The following is a 25,609-nucleotide window of genomic DNA, read 5'->3' as shown; positions in this document are numbered from 1 at the left end:
CTTCCTCTTCTCTAGTTGCTAGCCTTTCTGATACCCTAGTACTTGAAGACTCCCATGGAACGGCAGAGACTAGATCCCATATCTAGTCCTGCCAGGACCAATGAATATCATAAGCTAGAACTGCCGAGGGCTTGGGAACCCTCGGACAGTTCATGAGATCTGTAACTTAGTCAGATAGAAAGCTCTTGCCCATTTTGAAAAACACATATACACTTGGTTTCAAAATAGTGTAGCGCACCAGATGCAATTAAGGCACATTTGGATAGAGCCTGCTCTACTTGAGCATGGAACTCCATTTTCCTGTGGTCATCAGTTCAGCACCTATTTTTCGAAGTCTCTAATCATAGGCCCATCTTGGTGAAGATTCAAGACCAAATTCCAAACTTCTTTGTATGAAACAAGAGGCATAGATTTCCAAACGAAGCCATGCGGCTAAAGGCTGTAGATTGCTCACAAGTCATTAAAGATGGTTGAGTTAGCAGAGGTGATGTTACTCAGAACTTGGAGGACTGTAAGCTAGGATTATTGAATTGGAGCAAAAGCGCTTTTGGCAATTTTAAAACACAAATGGAGCAAATTTGTGTACAACTTGATCATCTTCGAAAAGGTCCTGTCATAAACTCTGTCAAAGCTGATATTGGGAGACTTGTAAACTCTTTAGAGGAGCTTTTAGATAGAGAAGATCTCATGTGGAAGCAGAGGCCAAAACTCATTGATATCAAGTTGGTGACCAGAATACATCTTTTTTCCATGCCCATGCATCTAAAAGAAAAGAAACTAATAATATCTTGAAACATGTAGATGACAAATGGTGTGACAAACCGTAGGAAATTGAAAGCATCATTGTAGTTCACTTTGGAAAATTATTTGCACATTCTAACCGATCTAAAAGGGATCTACAGCTTGTTCTTGTGCGCATTCAAGCCAAAGTTACCACAGAAATGAATGAATGTCTCCTCGAAACCTACACAATAAAAGAGGTATCAAAAGCACTTTTTTGACATGCATCCCTATAAATCCCCCGATCCTAATGGTTTTAGTCCCGTATTTTACCAGAAATTTTGGAATATTTTAGGACATGATATCACCCAGTTTGTTTTAGCTTTCTTGAATAATGGTGTTTTCAATAATAATGTCAACTTCACTCATATAGTCCTCATCCCTAAGTGTAAAAACCTGGAAAATATCTCTCAATTTAGACCCATCATCCTTTGTAATGTCCTTTACAAATTAGTTTCCAAAGTTCTAGCCAATAGAGTTAGATCAATCTTGCTTGAGATTATTTCAAACTCTCAATCTGCATTCATTCTAGGTAGATTAATTACTGATAATGTGTTGGTCTCTTACGAGTTTCATTATCACATAAAAAAGAAAAGACAAGGCAACCAAGGTTTGATGTCTCTCAAATTAGATATGAGTAAGGTTTTTGATAGGGTTGAATGGAACTTTCTCATTAGGGTTGAATGGAAATTTCCTTAGTCTCATTTTCATTTCTTCTCAATGGTGTCCAATTTGGATCTATTATCCCCCTACCTTTTTCTGATATGTGGAGAAGCTCTATTTTGTCTACTATAGGAATCCTCCAAGCGTGCGAAGTTGAAAAGAATTGCCATCAACAATAGAGCTCCTTCCATCTCTCATTTGCTATTTGCGAATGACACTCTTATTTGGAGAAGCCACTGTTGAAGAAGCCCTGAACTTCTAGCATATCCTCCAACTTTATTAGAAAGCCTCAGGCCAAAGTGTGAATTTTGATAAATCCACCATTACTTTTAGTCCTAACACTCCGCAAAATATTAAGCTTCACATTTTCCAGGTATTGAATATGCCAATAGTAGCCTATCATGATAAGTATCTGGGTTTACCATTCGTAATTGGCAGATCAAAGTCACAAGTATTTGCATCAACAAAGGATCAGGTTTGGCATCGAATTCAAGGTTGGAAAGAAAAGCATCTTTCCCGAGTCGGCAAAGAAGTACTCGTCAAGGCTATTGTACAAGCTATCCCAATGTATTCCATGTCATGTTTTCTCCTTCTAGATAATATCATCAGAGACATCCAATCCATGGTGACAAATTACTGGTGGGGTGATAATTCAGAGAAGCACAAAATACACTGGATTAGTTGGGACAAGTTATGCCAATCAAAGGAATATGGTGGTCTTGGCTTTAGGAATATGAAAGTTTTCAACTATGCAATGTTGGCAAAGCAAGCTTCGAGAATTCTCCATAATCCTAGCTCTCTTCTTAGTCCCATATTGAAAGCTAAGTGCTTTCCTGATACAAATCTTGTCCATGCAACATTAGGTCACCGACCATCACTTATCTGGAAGCATATTCTTGAAGGAAAGAAAGTTCTGGAATTGGGTTACAGGCTATGAGTTGGTTCGGGAGATTCTATTTAGATTTGGAAAGATAGGTGGCTTCCAAGATCAAGGTGTGACGCCCCCACTTCTCCCTAAGGCGAACCAAAGGGTATCTACGGGACGCCTGCCCAACTCTCGTCAGGACTCGGTACAATTCCCATTCAAGCTTAATACAATAGTATCCTAAAGCGATAAGGCAAAGAACAATAAGTACGGAAACTTCTATAAATAACATCTAATCTTACACCATAAGTTCAGGATACAGAAGTCATCCAATTCTTACATCAGGGTACCCAAAAGATACATCAATTCCCAAAATATACAACACGCCCCAAATGTTACATTTCAATTCTAAAAGTACAACCCAAAACCAAAGCATAGCCAAAATATAATAGAAATCCTAAACAAAAGTACATCAAGAGGGTTTTTCCAATACATCTCCGAGTTCAATCCTATTAAGGAAAACAAATCTACAGGATAACCAAAACGCTCGTGAGGCCAAGAACACACATGCAAGCACATTGTTCAAATAGCAAGCCAAGTATACAAGTCGAGCAATAAAGGTTCGATAAATAACAATTCACCGGAAAAGTAAACAGAAACAATTCAAGGATATTGGAACTCTCAGGAGCTATATTCCACTCGCACGTTCAGGAACCACCACGACTTGACACTCCATCAATTGGGTAGGTTCAGTCCGTAGAACTTCGCTTATCATGTCCCCTCTCACCTTACATACCCCTGTTTCGGACCCGCCTGTCATATGTTTGGGCAATACCACATCGAGTGTGTCAAGCGAGATCTCTTACTAGATCAAGCTTTCATGTTTCCTTATGGTTTACCGAGAAACCCGACCAAACCCATGCCGGCTCGAGCCCAAGGATGGCCATTGAGGTTTGGGCGTCCCCCAAGTACATATATGTGTCGAGGAGATTCACTCCAACAACATATGCAATCATAGCATACCATATCCAAGCCATCCAAGCATGTAACATGTTCAAGCAAGCAAGATGTACAAGTGTTCAAATTCAAGATGTTCATATCGGAGAGAACGAGTGCGATAAAGTACACCCTCGTCTCAAGTTTCCAAAAATCCCAGCATTTATGACAAGTAAACATGTATCAAGTTCAAATAAGCACACACTTGACACTTACCGAGCAAATCAAGAAAAAAATATTTTCTGGAAGTTCAAGTGTTCATTATAGGATTCTCGTGTGCGTCTGAGCAAATAATAATATATTATCATTCACGTGCCCCAATTATCAAGGAAGATTGTATGTTAGTACAATCTAAGGAAATTTCATGAAAACGAACCTCAATTACTCGTAAATCGAGGTTCAATTAGAGTTTCTTAAAGTACAAGAGCAATGGAGTTTTCATTTTGGGAAATCAAGTATAAAACCTTCAAGTAATATCGAAAGAATAAGGACTGCTTGAAAACTCCCTTCCTTTGAAATTCGAAAAATTTTCAGTTTTGATATGATATTCTGAAAAATCGTATCTCACATTCTACATGTCAAAAATTGGAAAACTTGGTACCGTTGGAAACCTCTTTGAAAGTACTAAAAGTTCTTAGAAAACACTTTTCCATGATTCTAAATGGAAGATATTCAAAAGTGGGCTCAAATTTACTGTTTCAGAGTACTTAAGGTTGTGTTGGGGTTGGTTTTTCGCTAACTTTGAAAATTTGGCAAAATTCACACGTTGCGAGCTAGCATCTGAAATTTGTAAATCAATTAGAGTTGCAAGTAAGGTTTATAATAGAACAAGCGGATCAAGAATTGGAGTTTCGAGCACCGAGATACGGTAGCTCAAAGTTTGGGAAAAATTCAAAACTGGTGAACAAATTTTCAGATTTGAGCTTCCAACTTTGGGACTTTGGTTAGGTATCGAAACGGACTTGGATTGGTACTAACTTTGGCAGTATAACACTCCTATATAAAGGGTATTTCTCTATCAAATTGCATGAAAAAATACCTTCGGGAAGGTAGTCAACTAACCAACTAAAGTTTCAAAAAAATTTCAAAGGCAAAACTGCCTTGAGCTTTTTGTTCTTCATTTCCAAACATTTGTCCCAGAAAATCCTTCAAACATGGTTCATTTGTATAGGTAAAGTCTAAGGAACATTCATGGTACATTTGGTAAGTGTTTAACTCCAAGAAATCCAATTGACAGGTTCACATCAAGTCAATATTGAATCTGCCCAGAATTTTAGGGTTTCCCAGAACAGGGCAGGTTTTGTATTTTGATCATAAATCAGTCAATTCAACTCAGAATTGAGAATGATTGTGGTGTTGGAAAGCTCTTTCATAAGGGTAGAATTTCTTAGAAGAAATCATTTTCAAATTCCATTCACAAACAGCTCGTTTTTGAGCATCAAGGTACAAGTCCTGTCCTGTCTCCTGGAGAGAAACGAAACAGGACAGTGATTTTCAATCAAATGGTGTTGCTCACTCAAGTGGAATCAGAATGTACATTTGGTACCAATGGAAAGCTGTGAATGTCTAGTTTCAAACGCCACTAATGGCACTCAATTTCGACATCGGGGCACCGAGTTATGAACAAAACAAGAGAGCTGCCTGAGTATTACGGGAACAGTTTCCAGGTCTGCTACCTTCACGAAAATAATTCATTTGACCAACCAAACCTCAATATTTTTCAATGAAATTTTGTATACCATCTATACAACATATAAACATCATATACAAGCCATTAAACCCTCAAATTTCTGCAGAAAAGGGTACGTTCAAAGCAGGGGCAGAATCTGAATTTTTTTACTCCATGCACTCCTTGAAGTTTCTTCTAGTTATGCAACATTAATCTACTTTTTTGAGCACTAAATCAACATTAGATCCATCATCAAGCATGAGATCAGTCCCCAAGACAAAGATGGGAGTTCATAGAGCCCACCCATTTCATTTTACACCATAAACAAGCTAACCAAAGGCATGCTAGAGCTTAATCATGCTATCTGACTTCCAAAAGACAAGATTCTATGAGTTGATCATCACTTACCTCTTTGGTGTGCAAAAATCAGAAATTTCGGTCTCCCCTTTTGCCAAGAAAAACCGTGAAAGCTTCCTTTTTTTATAGCTCAAGATGATCCTCTAGTGTAGAGCTAAGTGCTGTGAAAATTTGGTAGGATTTGAGTGAAGTTTGATGATGATTTTGGTGAAGAGAATTTTGAAAGAACTTGGTGTTCTTGTTGCTCTCCTTGGCCGGCTGAAATGAGAGGGAAGAGAGAGGGAAATTTGATCAATTTTTAGCTTCCTTGAGAAGCTTCAAACATGTGGCCCATGTTGATGCAAAAGTCAACTCTTCTACACGCGCACACTCGCGCGCATTTCGTGCTCGATTCCTCTCACGTTTGTTTCACTAGTGCACTAAACCTCTAATGCACTTATGTACATATATATATTATTCACTCTTAATTGTCCCAAAATACTGGTCTAAAGTCCCTCAATTAATCACGACGTAAAAACGCGTATTTCCAATTTAGGCGCGATAGAGTGAAACTTTCAAAAAATTCTTATAACCATCGTACCACTAACTATTACTTGAGTACTTAAACCTAAAATCACCTATCTTAGGACCATTGCACAAGTCCCCAATTTTTCAAACTTATTGTACCCTCAATCGGTTAAAATTTCCAAACATGTTTTCACTATTTTCATTAAACGAGCTTCCAAAAATTAATTTTTTTGAAACAAGTTACTTTAAAAATATAATGAAACTATAATTCCATGTTTTTAGGTCTAAGAATGATAGAAAATAATATTCGGAATAAATGGACAATTAAATATTCAAATAAGCGCAAAATAAGAATTTAAAATAATAAATTTTGCGAGTCCTCACAGGAGTCTAGTATAATTCCTCGATTAACTTTTCTTAATCTACTATTGATCATTCTTAATTCTCCAATATTAATACACTCCCGATTCAAGTATAGCCTCGAAAAACGTGTACTCGCTATTCCGAACTAAACGAATTTTCTAAAAGTGAATTTTCCAACAAAACGTTTTAAAATATAAAAGAGGCGTTGTTCCATATAACTGAATTTTTAAATGGTCAAAATAAATAATTCGGAGAAAATGAATAAATAAATACTTAAGTGAACTTGTAACATTCGATAAATAAGAAAATGTTCGGGCCCGGCCCTCACGCAAGGTCTTTTCGCATTTGCTCTCCTCCTGCTTTCTTGATCAATATGCCTGCGTATCTGAGCTAATTGATCACGACACTTATTGCTGGAATTTAGAATTAATTGATAGCATTTTTTTGGACTTAGGAAGCAGAACGCATCAAAAGCATACCGTTGGCAAAGAGGCAGATGAACTTTAGATGGATTTGGCACTACTCAAAGAGGAAAGCTTTCGGTTAAAAGTGCGTATCATGCAATCATGGATTCAAGCATTATTAATGTGGGGCAGCAGAAGCGGGTCAGCACTAGTTTTAACAATGACAAGGTTTGACAGAAGATTTGGGCTCTCAACATCCCCAACAAGGCCAAGCATCTACTCTGGAGAGCCTGTCACAACTCGTTACTATCAAATGATAATCTCATGAAGTATGGAATCATATCGGATCTCACTTCTGCTATTTCCAAAGAGAGCAATGGAGATTTATCGCATATTTTCTTCTACTATCCAGCGTTGGTACAAGCTTGGGCTCTTGCTTTCCTAGAACGAAAAATGCACAGATGCCATCATTCCGCTCACTGACCTCCACGGATTGTGAAATTTTTGCTATATTGTGCTACGCAATCTAGAGCAATAGGAATGCAGTTTTGTTCAATATCAAAATTCAGGATCCTCTGTCCTTAGTCAACTTTGCAACACACAACCTTAAAGAGTTTCATGAGGTCAATACTCAACCTATTACGACTTCATCCCAGGGTACACAACTAAAATGGTCAGCTCCACCTTCTCACCACTTTAAAATTAACTTTGATGCTGCCATATCCACAAGTCAAAAAATTTTTGGTGCTGGGGTAGTGGTCTGTAACCACGGAGGTTCTTTTATTGCTAGCCTTGCAAGGAAATTTGTTGGTACTGTGAGTGCAGAATTAGCTGAAACCCATGCTGCTAGGGAAGCGGTCTACCTGGCAAAAAATCTAATGATTTCAAGTTTTATTTTGGAAAGAGATGCTACCTCAATTATTAAGCTCATCCTTGATAAGGAAGACATATTGTCTGATCTAGGCCCAATTATTGAGGATATGCATTTAGCTTTACTATATCAACATTGTATTGATGTCAAATTGATTCCAAGGAAGCAAATAAGGTTGCGCATACTTTGGCCAATCAAGCTTAAAAATGCTAGACTTTTCTGAATCTCTTTGGAATTTTCTCCAAATTTTGTCAAGCAAATCGTATTTGACGATTTCCAACAACCTCAGTAATAAAACTATCTATTTGTTTCTTATAAAAAAAATTTATTACATCCAAGCGTGTTTTTTCTCATAATCTGAGCTAGCTATAACATACCTAATCATGAGTTTTCTAATTATCAAACAAATCAATTACAAAATGTTCAAAATCATTGCATGAACAAACATGCCCACTAGTATGCAACTCAACTTTCTCTACAAAATTTAGCAGATTACACATGTTTAATAAAATTTAGGGTGGCGTGCCTCTTCCATCTATAGATATTTTGCCGTTAAAATAAAAATAAACATGTACATATATCGATCTGTTCTTGGTACTCCACATGTACTATTATGTACATACAATGCATATACATATACATGTTCATATAACCATGTAAATGTATACATGTATACTCCACATGTACTATTATGTACATACACATGTACATATAATGTATATACATATACATGTACATATAACCATGTATACTTCACATATACTATTGTGTACATACATATGTACATACAATGTGTATACATATACATGTACATATAACCATGTAAATGTATACATGTATACATGTAACCGTATATATGCATAAATGTATATAGCTAGTCAGTGGCAATCAACTAAAATTAAGTTTTCAAGTACAAGTATTCGATATGTGCCCCCACGTGAATGGGCTGGTGGTTGGCGCCTCTTCCTCGGGACCGTCAGGTCCTGGGGTCGAATCTCCGCAGCAACATCGGCTTCTCCGTGCATTTAACGTGCTAGGTCTGGTTGGGGCGCTGGACCGAGCCGCAGTGGGATTAGTCGGGCCGCCTTTACGGACTTGACCCGGACACCCACTCCGTCAGTGAAAAAAAAAAAAAAAAGTACAAGTATTCGATATGCATATTTCCGCAAGTTTTGGAAGAAGTGGACAGTGCCAAACTTGACTTTCTCTGGATTATTAGCAGGACTCTCGAAGTTTTAATTGTTTTGGAAATGTTGCCCAAGTCTTACAAAAGAATTGATGATGCGCTGAAAGACATCTGGAGTATCATCATGGTATCAGTTAATTGATAATCGAGCTTCAGCGACCAAAAAAAGGGGTTTTTCTAGACACCTATTAACACATTTAATATTCAATTAACCTACTACATAAGTACTAATAAGTATTATTTTCTCTTACATTTATATATTTTTCTTATTTAATTTTGTCTACCCTCTCTTGTATATATTTACTTTCTCTAATTAATCTTATATTTTCAAAAACATAACATTTGAAATATTATAACGAGTGCCCATACTAACAAATATTATTCTCTCTTACAATTATATACTTTCCTTATTTAATCTTGCCCACCGTCCCTTGTATTTATTTACTTTCCCTAATTAATCTTATATTTTCAAAATATAACACCTGGAATATATTTTAATAAGTGCCCTACGGGCACTCGTTAGACAAACCGAAAAAACAAGGGCGTGATATAGTTAATTCTTTCTAATTATTGTTGAAGAACCCATACAAAAACTATTCCTTTTATGTATTACAAACCTTAATAAGCTTTCTCTTTTCGTTCGTAATGTTTCTTTTCCTTTTTGTATCATCTAAATGATAAAGTAAATTGTGAACTTCACGAGGATAACTTCAATAGGATTAATCTTTGATACACAATTAGAATTAGATTCTTTCCACAAAGTTTTTTTTGCCAAAATAACTCTTCTCTTTATAAGAAATATTATTATCAATGTGATTCACTTTCAAATTTTATTCCTGTAATGATGTTATCATTGTCATCTAGTTATTCTAATTGTCATGCAAAATAACAAGAAAACAAAGTTTCAATCTAGTAGTATATATTTTCAAGCAATAATCCCAAACTAATATTGTTTCAGATTTTATTTTCATGTTAATCTATTTATTACCACATAGATTCCCAAATTAAAGGAAAATGACCATGTGTGAAAATTTTGTTCGAAATATCCAATCTACCAACAATTGTACTCTAGTTTTGTACTGCCATTATATCTCTTAGAATTCTGCTTAACTATTTTATTGAAATTCCTTTCTTTCTTTTTCTTGTTATTTGTAGTTATATCTATGATAATGTTATGGTTTTATTCATTTTAGTATTTTCCAGTATTTTATATTAGAATACGTGCACATAAATTCTGGACAAAAAAGTGAGCAAAGTTGAATTTGACATAAAAGAATTCCATGTCAAAAGCGACAAGAAATGAAGAAAAATCTCTTGCATTCTAAAATCATAATTTCTAAAATAAGAATTTAGTTTGGACAATATCATTGTCAAGAATAATAGGGAGGAGAGGGATGCACTACATGATTCGGAGAAAGGAATATAAGTGAGAGGTTTTGGGTTCGAGCTCTCTCATTCACACTATAAAGACTTATTAACCATTAATCTTTGGAAGAACAGCCATTGCATTCTGAGAAAAAACCAACAGTCTTTCTTGTTCATTCATTAAAAAACAAAAAAGAGAGTAGAAGCAGAATGATTAATATAATGGGAAGCGAATCCTCATAAAAAATGGAAACTATAAGATTTTGTGGGATTAGTTTTCCATTCTGGGCGGGTACATTATAATATATATATTAGAAAAGGAATAAAGTTTTTAACTGTATTAGTTTGGGTATATTTTATGAACAGAAGATTATTTTGGTGAAAAAACTCTCGTTTGACATATGCAAAATTTGAATCTTAAATTCAAATTAAAATTAGTTGTAATACATCTAAAACCAATGACGTATATACTATCAGTATATAAAAAATTGATTTCATGACAACTACCAAAACATGTGCTTTCATGCAAATATCAAAAAGACACGGGGCTTATTATATTTTACTTACAAGACTTTGATAAATACTTACGTGGTAAATGTAATGACGGTGGAAACTAGTTTTTTATTTGTTACATTTTTTAGTGTTATCTTTTTATTTTTTAGGTGAAACAGATATTGTGTATTAAACAGTTCAAAAAGTTTCTTCCAGTTGATCATCTGCTAGCAATCTTATTTAGTAAAAGTAGGACAAGAGGAAAAAAGTTTTTACCCTTTATGATAATAGCAATAGTAATTCTAGTATGATTCTTTAAAAAAAAAGAAGGAAAAAAAGAAAATGATATGAAATAGGAGGCAGGAACTAACCTACTTGTAACAGTATGTGGGTCGAAGCAAGCTAGCCACTTGAAGGACTTCCTCCTTTTAACTTTTCACCGCGGCAAATTTCTTAGAATATTGCTAAAATTAAAAATTATCTAAAAAGTGGTGTTATTTGAGGGATTATTCCGATTTAAGGATCGCTGCAACTATGAAACAAGGCTATCAATAAAAGTAATATTAATTTATATTTATTTTTGCTGCCTTCATTTTAGTCAATTTTCTGCCCCTTTTTTTTTCAATGTTTCGCCGCTCATATCAAACCTCTAAAGAAACCCCAACATGCCAGAATTGTGACTCCTTTGCTTATACTTTGGTTCACTTGGTCTGAGAGGAATGCAGCCAGATTTCAAGGTTCTGACTTTGCTGCTGGTACCATTATCTTTCGTGTAGAGCAGTGCGGGTCAAAGGATAAATTCCTTCGCCGCTCATGAAATGAAATGAGGGGCGAAGCTTTTGCCCAAAAATTAAAAAATAAAAAAAATAAAGCAACCGAAAATAAATGAAAATTAAAAGTATTTTTATTAGAAACCGCATGTCAATGATGCGGCGATCCTTAATTCAGAACCCATCCTCCAAGAACATCATCAATTGTTTGAAAATTTTCAATTTTGACAATATTTTGAGAAATTCACCCAAGATAAAGGGAAGAACTAAATAAGAGGACATTAAAAATTAAAAAAAATGTAATTGTATTGTTTTTAAAAGAAAATTTGCTTATCAGCAATCGGTGAATAACAAAACGAATTAAAATCAAAGAATAACTCAAAAACACTCGTCTTGACGTGATGGTGGATAACTAAAAATGTTGACTCCAATTTAGCTAAAATTTAGATATAAAGTGGGAAGAATTTGTGCATTTATATTTTACCAAACGATTTTATTCAAATGGTTGAAGCCTTAATTCAATATGCAAAAGGAAAAAGAATTACATAAGCTATTTAATAATTTGAAATATAGAATATAACCACACAAAAACTCCTTAAAATTCTTGAAGAACTAAATAAGCTAGGTACCTTTAGTTTTTTTTAAAAAAAAAATTAGCACATTTCTTTCTCCTTCAATACAAGCTATCTTCAATTTGAGAACTTTAAGACACGGATACTTTGGGATACTGAAAACATGTAATCAACACATTAAAAGAAAAGGCCAATTTTCCTGTTCTTTGCATGACTAAAAAGACAAAACCGACAAACATAATTTACCTTGCAGTGAAATTACTAATTGAAAATTAGAATGTAAATAGCATAATATAGCAATTACCCAGTATTAGTATAAAGTATTTCTTAGCAACCTGCTAGCAATAGTTTCAATTACTATGTTTTTTAGTGTAAAAATACTTCTTTATTGATCGGCAAGAAAGCTCACACAAGCACGAAGCTGCCTTGCAAGTACATTTCAATTTACTATTATTTAGGCTTCAACCATGTAAAACTAAATTCTCCTGTTACCTTGTTTGCCATAGCCTAGTCAAGATTCATAACCTTCTCCACTCAATTTTTGCAAATGATGCTGAAGTTTCTGAATTTCCCGGGTGGAAATGCAGACTAAAAAGAGGATATCAATGTTTTTTTCCATCCAACAACTAATCTCGTCTCATGTTAAAAGATTACCTTGAAAGTACAAACCGATTAAGACAAAAATCAGAATTAAAGTTGCATATGGATGTCCCTTAAAGCCAGATGATTTTGACCTGGACAAGAAAGAAGAAAGAAGTATCAACCATCAGCAGTTTCCAGCACATATATTCTATCAAATTGAACAAGTTTCCATCACATAACAGCCATCAAAAGCCCAAAAGTTGTGTCATTGAATTCCATACTAAAAACCCACAATAGAAATAAGGCTCAGATAAGTTCTCGGCCTAAATGGGAGTAAGTGAACATAAAATAAGCAAATTATGAGGCAGGTATGTGGATGAAGCCAAAGAGCTACAAAATGCTGCTCAAAGACCAAAGATGCAAACAAAAAGAAGCAGTCAGACCTTAACTGAATCATCAGGATTTAATCAATATAGTTTACCTAAAGTGCAAAAGATTTATATTCTACTAGCTGAGGCAAGGTATTCATACCTTGACACTATGGACTGGTGAGTTGTGAGTCCAAATCCAAAAGGGAAAAGTGGATCATAATGGGAATCTCCCACGTTCATTGGAAGTTGGTCAATAGTTCTGAACCAGGTTCTTGGAAGTTTTCCAGTGAACTCATAATCCCCAAAGAGGACATCAGTCACACCTTGACCTTCGGTGCCAGGTAACCAGGCTGCAACCAGTGCATCAATTGAAGAAATATATGGTTCAATCACTATAGGTCGACCAGATACAATGATAACAACACACTTGATGACCCCACAAACATTGATTATCACAGCTGGACCAGGATCTAAAATTGTAAGAGTTTGACTGTCTCCTGCACTCTCTGTGTAAGGAGGTTCTCCAACAACAACAATAGCATAATCGAAGTTGTTGGACTTTACATACTGACTATCAGGATTTTCAAGGTACTCAAGTTCTGTCTCCTTATCAACTGTAGAGTTAATTGCAGCAAGGATTGTCGTTCCTGGAGAATGCAAAAGAGCTATCACTGAATGTACAGCAACTCGTATATAACTAATAGCCTCACTTTAAACCATTATCATATCAGAAATCTGGAACATAATCTTAACTAATGTAATGTGAACTGCATTTCTGACAATTGTCATTGGATATGAGTACAGTATTGTGTGTTGAGGATCTCATTTCAAACAATTTCTAGCCTCCAGTGGTACTGCATAGAGAAGACAATAGGAGCTTGGCTCACTTAAGTACTCAAACATTCTCATGGACTCTCTTTTAAGGACTGTGTCAAAAGCAGGTCCAATCTGCTTCAAGGAGTGACTACAACTATGGAGTAAATGAAACAGAAAACAAAATTGGTGGACATGGAGATTTTCCTTTTTCTCGGGGGATGAGGGGAAGGAGGAAGGAGAGGGGGAAAGTAAAACGGAAACATTAGGAGGTCTTTGAAATTGGATTCACACAGTAGCTTTAGCACTTCCTTGGTGAAACCTTCCTCCGGTTCGAATTAAAACTGATGTCCTTTTAATAGGTTTGTAGTACATGGAACTTCAAACACTAAGGACCTCTCTTAAAAAACCATGGTTTATAGATAGCAGTTGCACATACCTCTTGTGTAATTATTGCCACTAAATCCTTGCCAACTTATTGTCCATCCACCACATTGGTAACCCAAGTTATCTGCATGGCTACCAGCAACTAAAATTTTTGATGCTTTCTTGGCAAGAGGAATTAAAGGATCAGTCTCATTTTTCCCATTCTTAAGCAGAACAAGAGATTTTCTAACAGCTTCCCTTGCCAAATTTCTGTGCTCCTGTTAAAACCAAAGCATATTCAGTCAGGCTTATAGATGATTCAAACTGTGACACTTTTGGGAAGCAAACAAGAAGTTAAAAGGTGAGATGCTTTTCTGGATGGAAATGTGTTAAAAGGAATAAAAACTTGGACTTGACAGCTGATGAGAGCTTCACTGCAGAGATGTTTTAAAATTTTAGATTAGTTATTTCTGGATTGTAAAGTTAGTTCTGCCTGAATTAATAAATGTCTTTGAAGGCAGAAAGCTTGAAACCTTTGTAAATCTACAGAGAAGGGGAAAGTACAAAGCACAAGACATTGGATGTGCTTAGAGAAAAAAGATTGTCGTACCTGTTTCCCAACTTCATTGGTTAAACTAAGATCAGCAAGGGGATCCTCAAAGAGTCCCAAGGTAAACTTTACCAGTAAAATCCTCTCTACAGCATCATCAATGCGATCCATTGGTATAAATTTGTTCTTCACCAGGTGAGTGAGATCATCAATGAACTCAGTATAATTAAAAGGGATCATAACCTGTAAAAGATGAATGCAGCGCATACCCCAGTTTTAATGGAATGCTAGAGTTTATATATAGTTATTGACCAATTTGGTCTCTACATGACATCTGAAAAGAAAGAGGTGCTTACCATGTCAACGCCTGCCAATATACTAGCCTCAACAGAGTAGGTGTAATTTGCATGTGGTGGTGAAGTGATCCTGTCAATGCCTTCCCAATCTGAGATGACGAAACCCTGGTGACTCATTAAAAGCAATCAGTGAAGTGAAGCTACCACAAAATTCTAAAGTTGGAAGTAAGAATCACACAGTGGAAGCTATAATCTTAGTAACTAATAGAAGATGATGTTTACAAAGCAAACAACAATAAAATGGGATAATCATGAATGTCAGTAATAAGAAGAACAAAGTAACAATGCTATCTTTAAAGATCACTCTGAAAGCACATCACTTAATTTTAAAACTATTTTCTATTTCATCCTACCAATGTGCACTCTTCCTTTCTATTTTATTAATTTCTCCCATCTTTTATTACTATTAAACTAATTCATTCAAATAGCTAAAGACAAAATCTAAGACCAAGTTTAATGAAAGAGAACAAAGTCACAGTTCTATAAGAAGTACAATCAGGCATTAGAAAATAATAGAATGAAGAACTACACTTGTGCAGACATAACAGGTTAAAATAGAGAGATTTAAGTTTCAACCAAATCAAAACACATCCAGTTTCATCTTTCAAATCTAGTTTGCCCAAAGAACAGCAATCTGAAAATGGCATATCTTAGTCATTATACACCTGACTCATCAATAACTCAAATACTTTCAACCATGTTTATCTCTTATAATATCTGCACCAAAATAACTATGAGTTGTACACAATATTTTACCAAAAACATCAATTTTATGTCCAACAACTATCATTACCTATTAAACCTGTCAAAACACTACAATTTCTACCAATAAAGAGCAACCGTCCACAGTGGTGCAACACCAAGCAACACACCATATTGCAAATCTAATACATGAATGTGTCAGTATTGCAGACACCCTTAATGCCCATATCCAATTAAATGTACTGCCACAGAGTTGAAACATTAAGACCTGCATCTCTACATCACTCAACTCAAGCAGGAAGAAACCTGTCACCCTACCAGAGACTGAACCACCACTATCTCAACCAACATAAAGGACAATTAAACATGTAAACAAGATTGAATTCAATGAATCAATTGAGCTAATTACATGCCAACTGTTATGTCTTCCATCAATGAGTTTAGGACCATGTTGATTTCTCAAGAGAAAGAGATGTAGGCAGAAAGAATTGGCGGAGTGCAGGTATACAGCTGTTCAGGACAGCATTTAAAGACAATGCAATCAAGTAAAAACAGATACTGTATTCTACTAGCAATTTCAAAAAATTTGCACATAGTCTGTAACTCTGTATATTCAACTCCAAGCACATTCTCACTAGTGCACACAATGGTTACTGCAGAAGTTCATAAAAAAAAGGACACTAAACCAACTTAGGTTTTCTGTCAAACAAAATTGATAATAAATACTATAGTCAAGCCTGACCTTGAACTTGATTTTGTCCTTCAGAAAACCAGTAATCATATCACGGTTAGCATGCATCTTTTCACCATTCCAACTTGAGTAAGAGATCATGACTGTGGACACACCCTTGATAATGGAGTCATAATAGGCAGGCATATGGATGCTAAGCAACCCATGCCTGTCAATAAGGGTATTGTTCTCATTAATCCCCTTAGTAGTGCCACCATCACCAACAAAGTGCTTTGCACAAGCTGCTACCTTGTCCCTTGGGAGGGGGAGGGGGAGAGAGAGAGAGAGAGAGGAGAGAGATAAAGCACTAATTCAGACATAAGGGATGATAAAGGAGAAAAAGGTCTAAGAAAAGAATAATAGGGAAAGGTTTCATTTCACAAAGTTTTTCAAATCAATGGCTTTACCATGACACATTGCTTGACAAATAATGATTCTTTATTTATGCCTTAAAGGAGATGAAAACATGCGATAGGTCCCCATTAATTATCTGAAGAAAAGGTTTAGCTCCTTACTTTCCAGCAACATATGGGACACCCTTCCGAGAACCACTAGGAATTTCCCCTTGCAACCCAAGTATGATGTCTGTCATTTCTCGAATGATCTTGGGGTCCTCACTGTAGCTCTCATAGCATCTACCCCACCTTGGGTCTCGGCAAACCTGCACAAGCAATGTCACAAACAAGTAGATTCCTCATATGGAGATTAATAGAATGAAAAATCAAGATCTCTTCATAATACAAGTTTGAAACTGGAAATAAAAGTTTGAAATCTACTCAGCGACTTGGTATCACCCAGTGACTTACGGCTATGCAAGGAGCAAATACATAAGGTATCCCTGTAGCTCTAACTTCAAGAGCAGTTGCGTCACCAATCCTCCGCACTAGTTCAGGATCCCTGAAGTTGGAGTTTACTTCTTGTCAGAGCATATCAGTTAGAGATGCATTTTTGCCATTAATTTCACAGTAACATAACAATTATACAAGCAAAACATGTCAAATGATGACATCTGTCAGGCAAGAAATAATTCTACACTGCCATATATAACAATTAAAATTTTGAGCCAAAGAAACATGATAAGTGAAATTGGATATGCAGTTTCCTAGCCAATAGTTACCTGAAGGCATGCAGCTTTTATCATTTAGTACCATATTAAGGAAACAAAATGATTTCATATCCCATTTTCCTTTCTTCTTATGCAAAGGATGGATGAATTTGTCAAACATTTTACTTGCCTTGCAGCACCAAGACCAATATTATGTGGAAAGATGGTGGCATTAAAGACATTATTGTGTCCATGAACAGCATCAATCCCGTATATCATGGGTATTCCCAACCGCGTAGATAATGACCCCTTCTGAAAGTCATTCACCATGTTGACCCAATCTGCAGCACTAGCCTGTGGAAGTGGTGTACTTCCCCCACCACTTAAAACACTCCCTACATCAAATGAGTGATTCTCAGTCAATTTTAAGCCATTTGTTCATGTCAATAATCATTTCTAGCTATATTCTATGCTGGAAACAAAAAGATAAGTGAGCTAATTACATCCGTACCAACAACTCTGCAGATACAGCTGCATACTCGTTTGTATAGACAAAAGAAAGCCCAAAACAGTCCGGACATAAGCATCTTCCAAACACTGATTTATGGTTGGCAATCCATTAAAACAAAAGCATGGGGTGCAACAAGCTACAATTGAAGCAAAAAACGAGACACAGACATAATCTCCAGTCAATTACATAGCCTATCTTCAAATTTCTTTTACAACCAGATTCACCAACCCAATCATATGTATATATGAACATAATCACTCTTAAAATAGCCACAAGAAGTCTATTTTCCCAACGAGAAAGCTATCATCAACCAGTTGCTTCTCTTTAAGTACAACAGACAAATCCCTTGCAGATACTACCTCCATTTGAATTTCAACAGTAAAAGAGAAAATCACAATCTACCACAATCCTAAATTGTGCTTTCCAAGATTCTACCTAGAAAATCAAGAATTACAATTCCCTATAATCCATCCCTTTTCAAGAAATCAAAAGTCTAGTCCATTTTCAATCTTCATAGACACAAGTAGAAAAAATAACTACACCATAAACAAAGATTCCAGAAACTGCAACACTGAAACACATAATAGTAGTACACTACCAATGTAGTAATTTTTCATGACAGCAGGGGTGGCAACACTTCTATCAATCTGAACCATCTGACCAATTTTCTCCTCCAAAGTCATTCTACTCAGAAGATCCTTCGCTCTCACACCAACAGGCACCTTTGGGTCCTTGTATTTCATGTACTCTTCTCCCTCCACATTGCAGCTGCTCCACAGGATCAACACCAACAGCCCAACCCACAGCATCCCACCTCTTCCCCCAGTCATTTCTCAACCCCAGTAACAAGAAATGTAAAACCAAACAAAATCCACCAAGAAAATGGAAAAGAAATGAGTTTTCTCTCGAAGTTTGAATTGATTGGTCAAGCTACATTGATTTGCAGAGGAGTGAAAAGTTGGAAATTCTACTGCGTACTACTCTGTTCTTTGCTGATGGTTTTTGCTGTCGTTGAGTGGAGTGTGGGTCCCAGTAGTTCTGGGCCTGATTCCCTGAGAACATTGGATCGAATATGAAAGGAAGTAGTGTGTTACTGTAGGTCACTTGCAATTTGTGTCCCTTAAATAATATAAAACTGTTTTTTTTTTTTTGAAAAATATATAAAACTGTTCTTTGTACCTTAAACTGTCTATAGCACTTTAATATTTCGTATTACTCCTCCAGCCCCGGAATGTTTGTCACAGTCGTGCATTTTTATCTACAATTACTCATATGGCCCCTAATTTGCTGCCTTTTCCTCTTGTATCCTTCAATGGTAAGTAAGATATTCCTATATAGTAGTAACTAGAGGTACCTCGGCTGTGCAAGGCACAACCAGGGCCCTCTAGAACATTAGTTAAATATATAATAACAAATATTTTAGTACATAATGAATAGAAATATAGGAAAAAAATTAAGTATAAAAATAATTAAAATTTGCTGTGAAAAGAAATTTCATCTATAAAGTTAACCCCAATTTATTGTGATTTGGACAAAGAGTTTTTAACCAATATTATGTGTACGTAATGATACCAAAAAAGAAAAGAAAGCAAATCTATTATGAGTGCATTATCGGTTTAATAGCAGTATAATTTTAGTTGTAATTAAATAACAAGTAGTCATAATGTTTCTAACATTTTAATAATTAGAAAAAATATAGAAAGTGTTAGGATCGAGGACAACCTAAGAGGGGGGGTGAATTAGGCTTTCAAAAACCTGCTAGTAAATATTCAACCTTTTTGACAGACAGGCCTTCTTTTTCAAAATGCTTCTCAATGAACGAGATAATATAGTAGCACAGGTATTAGTGAGATGAGGAGAAAAGCAGTTTATATAGAAAAGCAGTAAATGAGAGTAAAGAGCCAAACCAAACTTCAAATACAACTGATGTTTGAAACCCTCTATTATATACCAAGTTACTTCAAGCTGAATAGACTTGCAACCAATCTTATGTGTACAAGGAAGGGATCACTTCCTTCTTGCCCCAAAATACACTTGGTCAAGCAAGGAAGTTTTACAAACAGTCGCAAACCCTCTCTTTGCTACACTATTGAAGAAGCTATGTCACACTTGAAAAACAGCTACACGAAGATTGCACATGCAAGGAATACAAATGATTCTTTTGAGTATTCTAGCACTTGAATCACTCACAATCTGATGTAGGCTTGATGTATAAAGTTATCCTGAGGTGGTTGGCTTAGTTCCTTTTATAGGAGACCAGAGAATTCTTCAATTAATGCTGTCAACGGGTAGAAGGCAGCTGAAGAGTCAACTAGCCGTTGGTGCTGTCGGACGTCCGATGCTTGGTTTTTATGCGTCCGAACGATATAAATGAGTTCTGGAAGTTTTCTCGAGTCTCTTAGGACGTCCGATCATGCGTCCGAGGGTAGGATGAATACTTGGACTTTTCTTCTTCAATTCCTTCGGACGGCCGATGCATCCAAAGTGTTGTGTCCGAAGATCAGCAACATTTGTCGGACGTCCGATACACAGGTGTTGAGCGTCCGAACCAAATTAGTAATAGAGTAACTCCTGGCTTGTCTTCTTCGGACGTCCGAATCTGAGTTCTCTACTCGTCCGAAGATGCTCAAAGAATGTCGGACGTCCGATACTTTCCTTTTGTGCGTCCGACATCATCCTCAGCATACTTCATTCCTTTCTGATCTTCTTTTTCTGCTTTAACTCCACATACCTGTTTGGTTTATTTCTGAAAAGGATCTTTACAAAAAGTATTAGAAACATCCAATTGTTTTGTAATCATCAAAAGATATGAATTGAGATAAACAATCTCCCCCTTTTTGATGATGACAAAACAATTGGATACAACACAAAATATAGCAGCTCCCCCTGAGTAGTATATTACTCCCCCTAAAACTGACTCCCCCTAACTAGATACTTTATACCATCAGTTATAAACCAAATCCAATTCCAATTCTCCCCCTTTTTGTCATCACAACCAACAAATCAGTATAAATATTCATCACAGTTTGGAGGTGATCATCGAGCAGATGTCAATCAGAAACATTCATTCAACCAGCACACATACATACTAATCATTCAATGCTGGTTTTCAAAATGGAGTTCACAATGTCAGGAGTTAACATGATGTCCACAGAATTGACCCTAGAGATGAGTTCAGTGTGTGATTTACCCTTTCTAAGATTAGCAAAGAATTGATATAGCATGTCAGGGTAAAAGACATTAGGAATGGTCAGAATATGGGTCCATTTCTGGAACTCAAACAGTTTGACAACAGATTCAAGATCAAGTTTACGAAATTCATAGGGAATGATAAGTCTTTGGGTGATAAAACCTTTTTGAGAGACCAACTCAAATTTGTCTCTGGCTTCATCATCAATGAATTTTGGAAGAGGAGTGGGTTCTTCAACTGGTTGAGACACAGGATCCCTTCCAGAGCGTTTCTTGCTTGAAGTTTGTGTGGCAGATGCTTCCACATTTTGAGCCTCAGATCTAGTCCTTGGAGACTTCCTGGTGGAAGGTTCAGGAGTCTTCTTATTCCCAGTAGTGTTCTCTTCATTCTGCTGATCATCAGTGGGATCAGCAGACTGTTTTTTTTTGGATTGAGGAATGCTCTTCCTCTTAGCGGACCTCTTTCTTTTAGCAGAGGATCTTGTGACAGTTTTATCTCCCTGGTCAGCCTGTTCTGGTTCCTCATTTCTACCAACAATGTTCTCTTCAGAGTTCTGCCCATCCATCTGTTCATCAGATGATTCAGCAGTTTGGATATCCAGTTTCCTTTGGGCAGTCTGTTTCACCTTACCACTACGGGTTATAGTCTTCTTTTTGGGTGCCACAGGAGGTGGTTCTAAAATTTCAATATCTTCATCCCTAAGCCTAAAGGATCGTCCGACAGTAGAAGATCCTCCTCTCATTCTAATCATGATGCAATGTGGATATATTTTTGGATAAGAAGTGTGGTGTACAAAGAGAGAGTGCAGTAGGAACCAACTGATGAATACTGAGAAGCCGCAAGGAGAGGGTTATATGATTTTAGGGTTTCGTATGTAAATTAGGAATGTTGGGGTAGTTGGGTGTTAGGAGTGCCTTTTATGAATGATTAATGAGCAGGAGAGGTGTAATGGAGTTGGTTGAGTTAATTTTTCGAAACTTGGTTTGAGGAGAGAGGAATTTGAATTTCAAATTTTAGAGAAACTGAAAGGTCGCGTCCGAGACTTATGAAGGAAAATGAATTGAGAAGAGTGGATAACTGTCTTGTAGGACTCATTTTTTTGAGTGTCGGACGTCCGAACGAAGTGATGCGTCCGACACAACCGTCCGAGCCAGGGATTTTCTGGACCTTGGATGAGGAACACTGTCGGACGTCCGTTCCAATTCATCGGACGTCCGATAAGGATTGTCTGGAAATAAGACTCAGAACATTTTTTCTGTAACACCCAATTTGGTCCTCAAAAACACAAATTGATCTAGCGGAAGAGCTTTTGTGAGTATATCAGCGATCTGTTCTTTAGAACAAACAAACTCAACACGGATTATCCCCTTTGAGACAAGATCGCGAATGAAATGATGCTTAATATCAATGTGCTTAGTCCTAGAGTGTTGAATGGGATTTTTTGTTAGATTAATTGCACTAGTGTTGTCACAGTACATGGGTACACATTCATACACTAAACCGAAATCATTTAGTGTGTTTTTCATCCACAACAATTGAGCACAACAAGCACCAGCAGCAACATACTCAGCTTCAGTAGTGGACAGTGAGATAGCATTTTGTTTTTTACTAAACCAAGAGACCAAGCAATTTCCAAGAAAGTTGCATATACCAGTAGTACTTTTTCTATCTATTTTACAACCTCCAAAATCAGCATCAGAAAATCCACACAAAGAAAGTTCATAACATTTTGGATACCACAAGCCAAAATTTAAGGTTCCTTTAAGATATCTCAAGATTCTTTTTACTGCATTCAAGTGTGATTCCTTTGGACAGGATTGAAATCGAGCACATAAACACACAGCAAACATGATGTCAGGCCTACTAGCAGTTAAATAAAGTAAACTTCCAATCATACCTCTGTACTTCTTCTCCTCAACTTTAATACCTTCCTCATCTTTGTCTAGTTTGGTAGAGGTGCACATAGGTGTCCCAACAGGCTTTGAATCCTCCATTTTGAATCTTTTCAGCAACTCCATGGTGTATTTTGTTTGATTTATAAATGTTCCATCATGGGTTTGAATCACTTGGAGTCCAAGGAAGAAATTCAGTTCTCCCATCATGCTCATTTCAAATTCTTTTTGCATGATGATGGAAAAATCCTTGCACAAATTTTCATTAGTAGCACCAAATATGATATCATCCACATATATTTGCACTATCAAAAGATCTTGTGAGCTTTGTTTTGTAAAAAGTGTAGTGTCTACAATGCCTCTTTTAAAACCATTTTCAATCAGAAATCCACTCAGACGTTCATACCATACTCTAGGAGCTTGCTTTAATCCATATAAAGCTTTTGAGAGTTTAAACACGTGATTTGGATAAGATACATTTTCAAAGCCAGGTGGTTGGTCAACATAGACTTCTTGATCTATAAATCCATTTAAGAAAGCACTCTTAACATCCATTTGAAATAATTTAAAATTCTTGAAACATGCAAATGCTAAAAACATTCTTATGGATTCCAGCCTGGCTACTGGTGCAAAAGACTCATCAAAGTCTATTCCCTCTTCTTGAGTGTATCCTTTAGCCACCAGTCTAGCCTTGTTTCTAACAATCTCCCCTTTATCATTCAATTTGTTTCTAAACACCCATTTTGTGCCAATGATAGGATGGCCTTGTGGTCTGGCAACCAGAGTCCAGACTTTGTTTCTTTCAAATTGGATTAACTCTTCTTCCATAGCTAAAATCCAGTGCTCATCATTCAAAGCATCAACAACATTTTTTGGTTCAATATGTGATACAAAAGCAAGATTATCTACCAGGTGTCTAGAGGAACGAGTCCTGACCTTTTCAGAAGGATCACCAATTATGAGCTCCCTGGGATGATTATGAGCAAATTTCCAGGCTCTTGGAAGATCATTAGGAGTAGTGGTATCTCTATTATTCACTTCTTCAGCTGGACTGATCTGAGCATCATTATCCTTTGAATCAGTTTCTGGTGAAGCAGAGTCATGGTCATTGATTGCTAGTTTCTTTAGTCCTTCTTGAACACCTGTGTCATCATCATCACCACAACTCATAGAAATGTCACCATTAGATTCATCAAAAGTAATGTGTATAGCCTCCTCTATAATCAATGTTCTACGATTATAAACTCTGAAACCTCTTTTGTTTTCACAATATCCCAAGAAAATTCCTTCATCAGATTTCTTGTCAAACTTTCCAAGATGTTCCTTGATATTCAAAATGAAACACTTACAACCAAATACTTTGAAGTAGCTGACTACTGGCTTTTTATCATACATGAGCTCATAGGAAGTTTTGTTCAAAATTGGTCTTAGAAGAATTCTATTCATGGTATAGCAAGCTGTGTTTATGGCTTCAGCCCAAAAATATTTTGGTAAATTGCATTCACTAAGCATGGTTCTAGCAGCCTCTTGGAGAGTTCTATTTTTTCTTTCTACAACTCCATTCTGTTGAGGAACTCTAGCAATAGAGAATTCATGGGTAATACCATTGTGATCACAGAATTCTGGAAAACCACAGAACTTAAATTCTGTCCCATTATCACTTCTAATTCTAACAATTTTCAAGCCAAGCAGATTTTGTACTTTAGCAAATAATGAGGTAAAATTCTTAAAGGCATCATCTTTATGAGCAAGGAATATTACCCAAGTATATCGAGAGAAGTCATCAACAATCACAAAACAATATCTCTTACCACCAAGGCTTGCAGTCTGTGTAGGGCCAAATAGATCAAGGTGCAGAAGTTCAAGTGGTTTTGAAGTGGAAACACATTTCTTAGGTTTAAAAGAGACCTTGACTTGTTTTCCAAATTGGCATGCATCACAGATTCTGTCTTTTTCAAATCTGATTTTTGGAAGACCTCTAACAAGTTCCTTTTTAGAAATTTCTTTCAGCAAGTCCATATTGAAGTGACACAACCTTCTATGCCATAACCATGGGTCCTCATTTGCTACTTTGAGACATTTGAGATATGAGGAATCAAAATTTTCAAGATACACAACGTAGACATCATTAACTCTTTTTCCTTTGAAAATAATGTTGAACTTTGAGTCAAATATAAGACATTCAAGCTTTTTGAATAATACAAACAGATTCCTATCACACAATTGGCTAACACTTAACAGATTGTAGCTCAAATTATCAACAAGAAGAACATTGTGAATAAAAGTTTGATCATTCTTACCAACATCGCCAATGCCAACAGTTTTGGCTTTGTTATCATCTCCAAAAGTTACCTTTCCACTTGCTTTTTGCTTGAGTTTAATAAATTGTGACGCATCACCAGTCATATGTCTTGAACATCCACTATCAATGAACCATTTTGATCCTTTAGCACTGTAATCCTGGTTCACCTACACACAAACCCACAAGATAATACTTGGTACCCTTTACATGTTGGGTCCTTGAGAGTTAGTCTTATGTTTGACTATCCACATGCATCTCATCCCATTCCTCATATTTTTCTTAACATGACAGTTGCTGTACATGTGGCCAGATTGATAACAAAAGTTGCACATTGACATA

The 25,609-nt window shown here is 36.3% G+C and overlaps 1 protein-coding gene across 1 annotated transcript; it reads right to left on the bottom strand.

The window, feature by feature from the left end:
* Positions 1-12,330: 12,330 nt before the first annotated feature.
* Positions 12,331-18,862, bottom strand: LOC113727405 (uncharacterized). Its single transcript, XM_027251554.2, has 10 exons — positions 18,485-18,862; positions 17,566-17,770; positions 17,137-17,227; positions 16,846-16,991; positions 16,343-16,586; positions 14,899-15,003; positions 14,603-14,785; positions 14,066-14,270; positions 12,974-13,460; positions 12,331-12,594 (listed from the first exon to the last, which is right to left on the bottom strand). The coding sequence occupies exons 1-10, from the start codon at positions 18,714-18,716 to the stop codon at positions 12,498-12,500; spliced, it is 1,995 nt and encodes a 664-aa protein (XP_027107355.1). The 5' UTR covers positions 18,717-18,862; the 3' UTR covers positions 12,331-12,497.
* Between the last annotated feature and the right edge of the window lie 6,747 nt (positions 18,863-25,609).

This window comes from Coffea arabica, chromosome 2c, assembly GCF_036785885.1.
Source record: "Coffea arabica cultivar ET-39 chromosome 2c, Coffea Arabica ET-39 HiFi, whole genome shotgun sequence".
NCBI lineage: Eukaryota > Viridiplantae > Streptophyta > Magnoliopsida > Gentianales > Rubiaceae > Coffea > Coffea arabica.
This window is presented reverse-complemented; position numbering and strand designations above follow the sequence as displayed.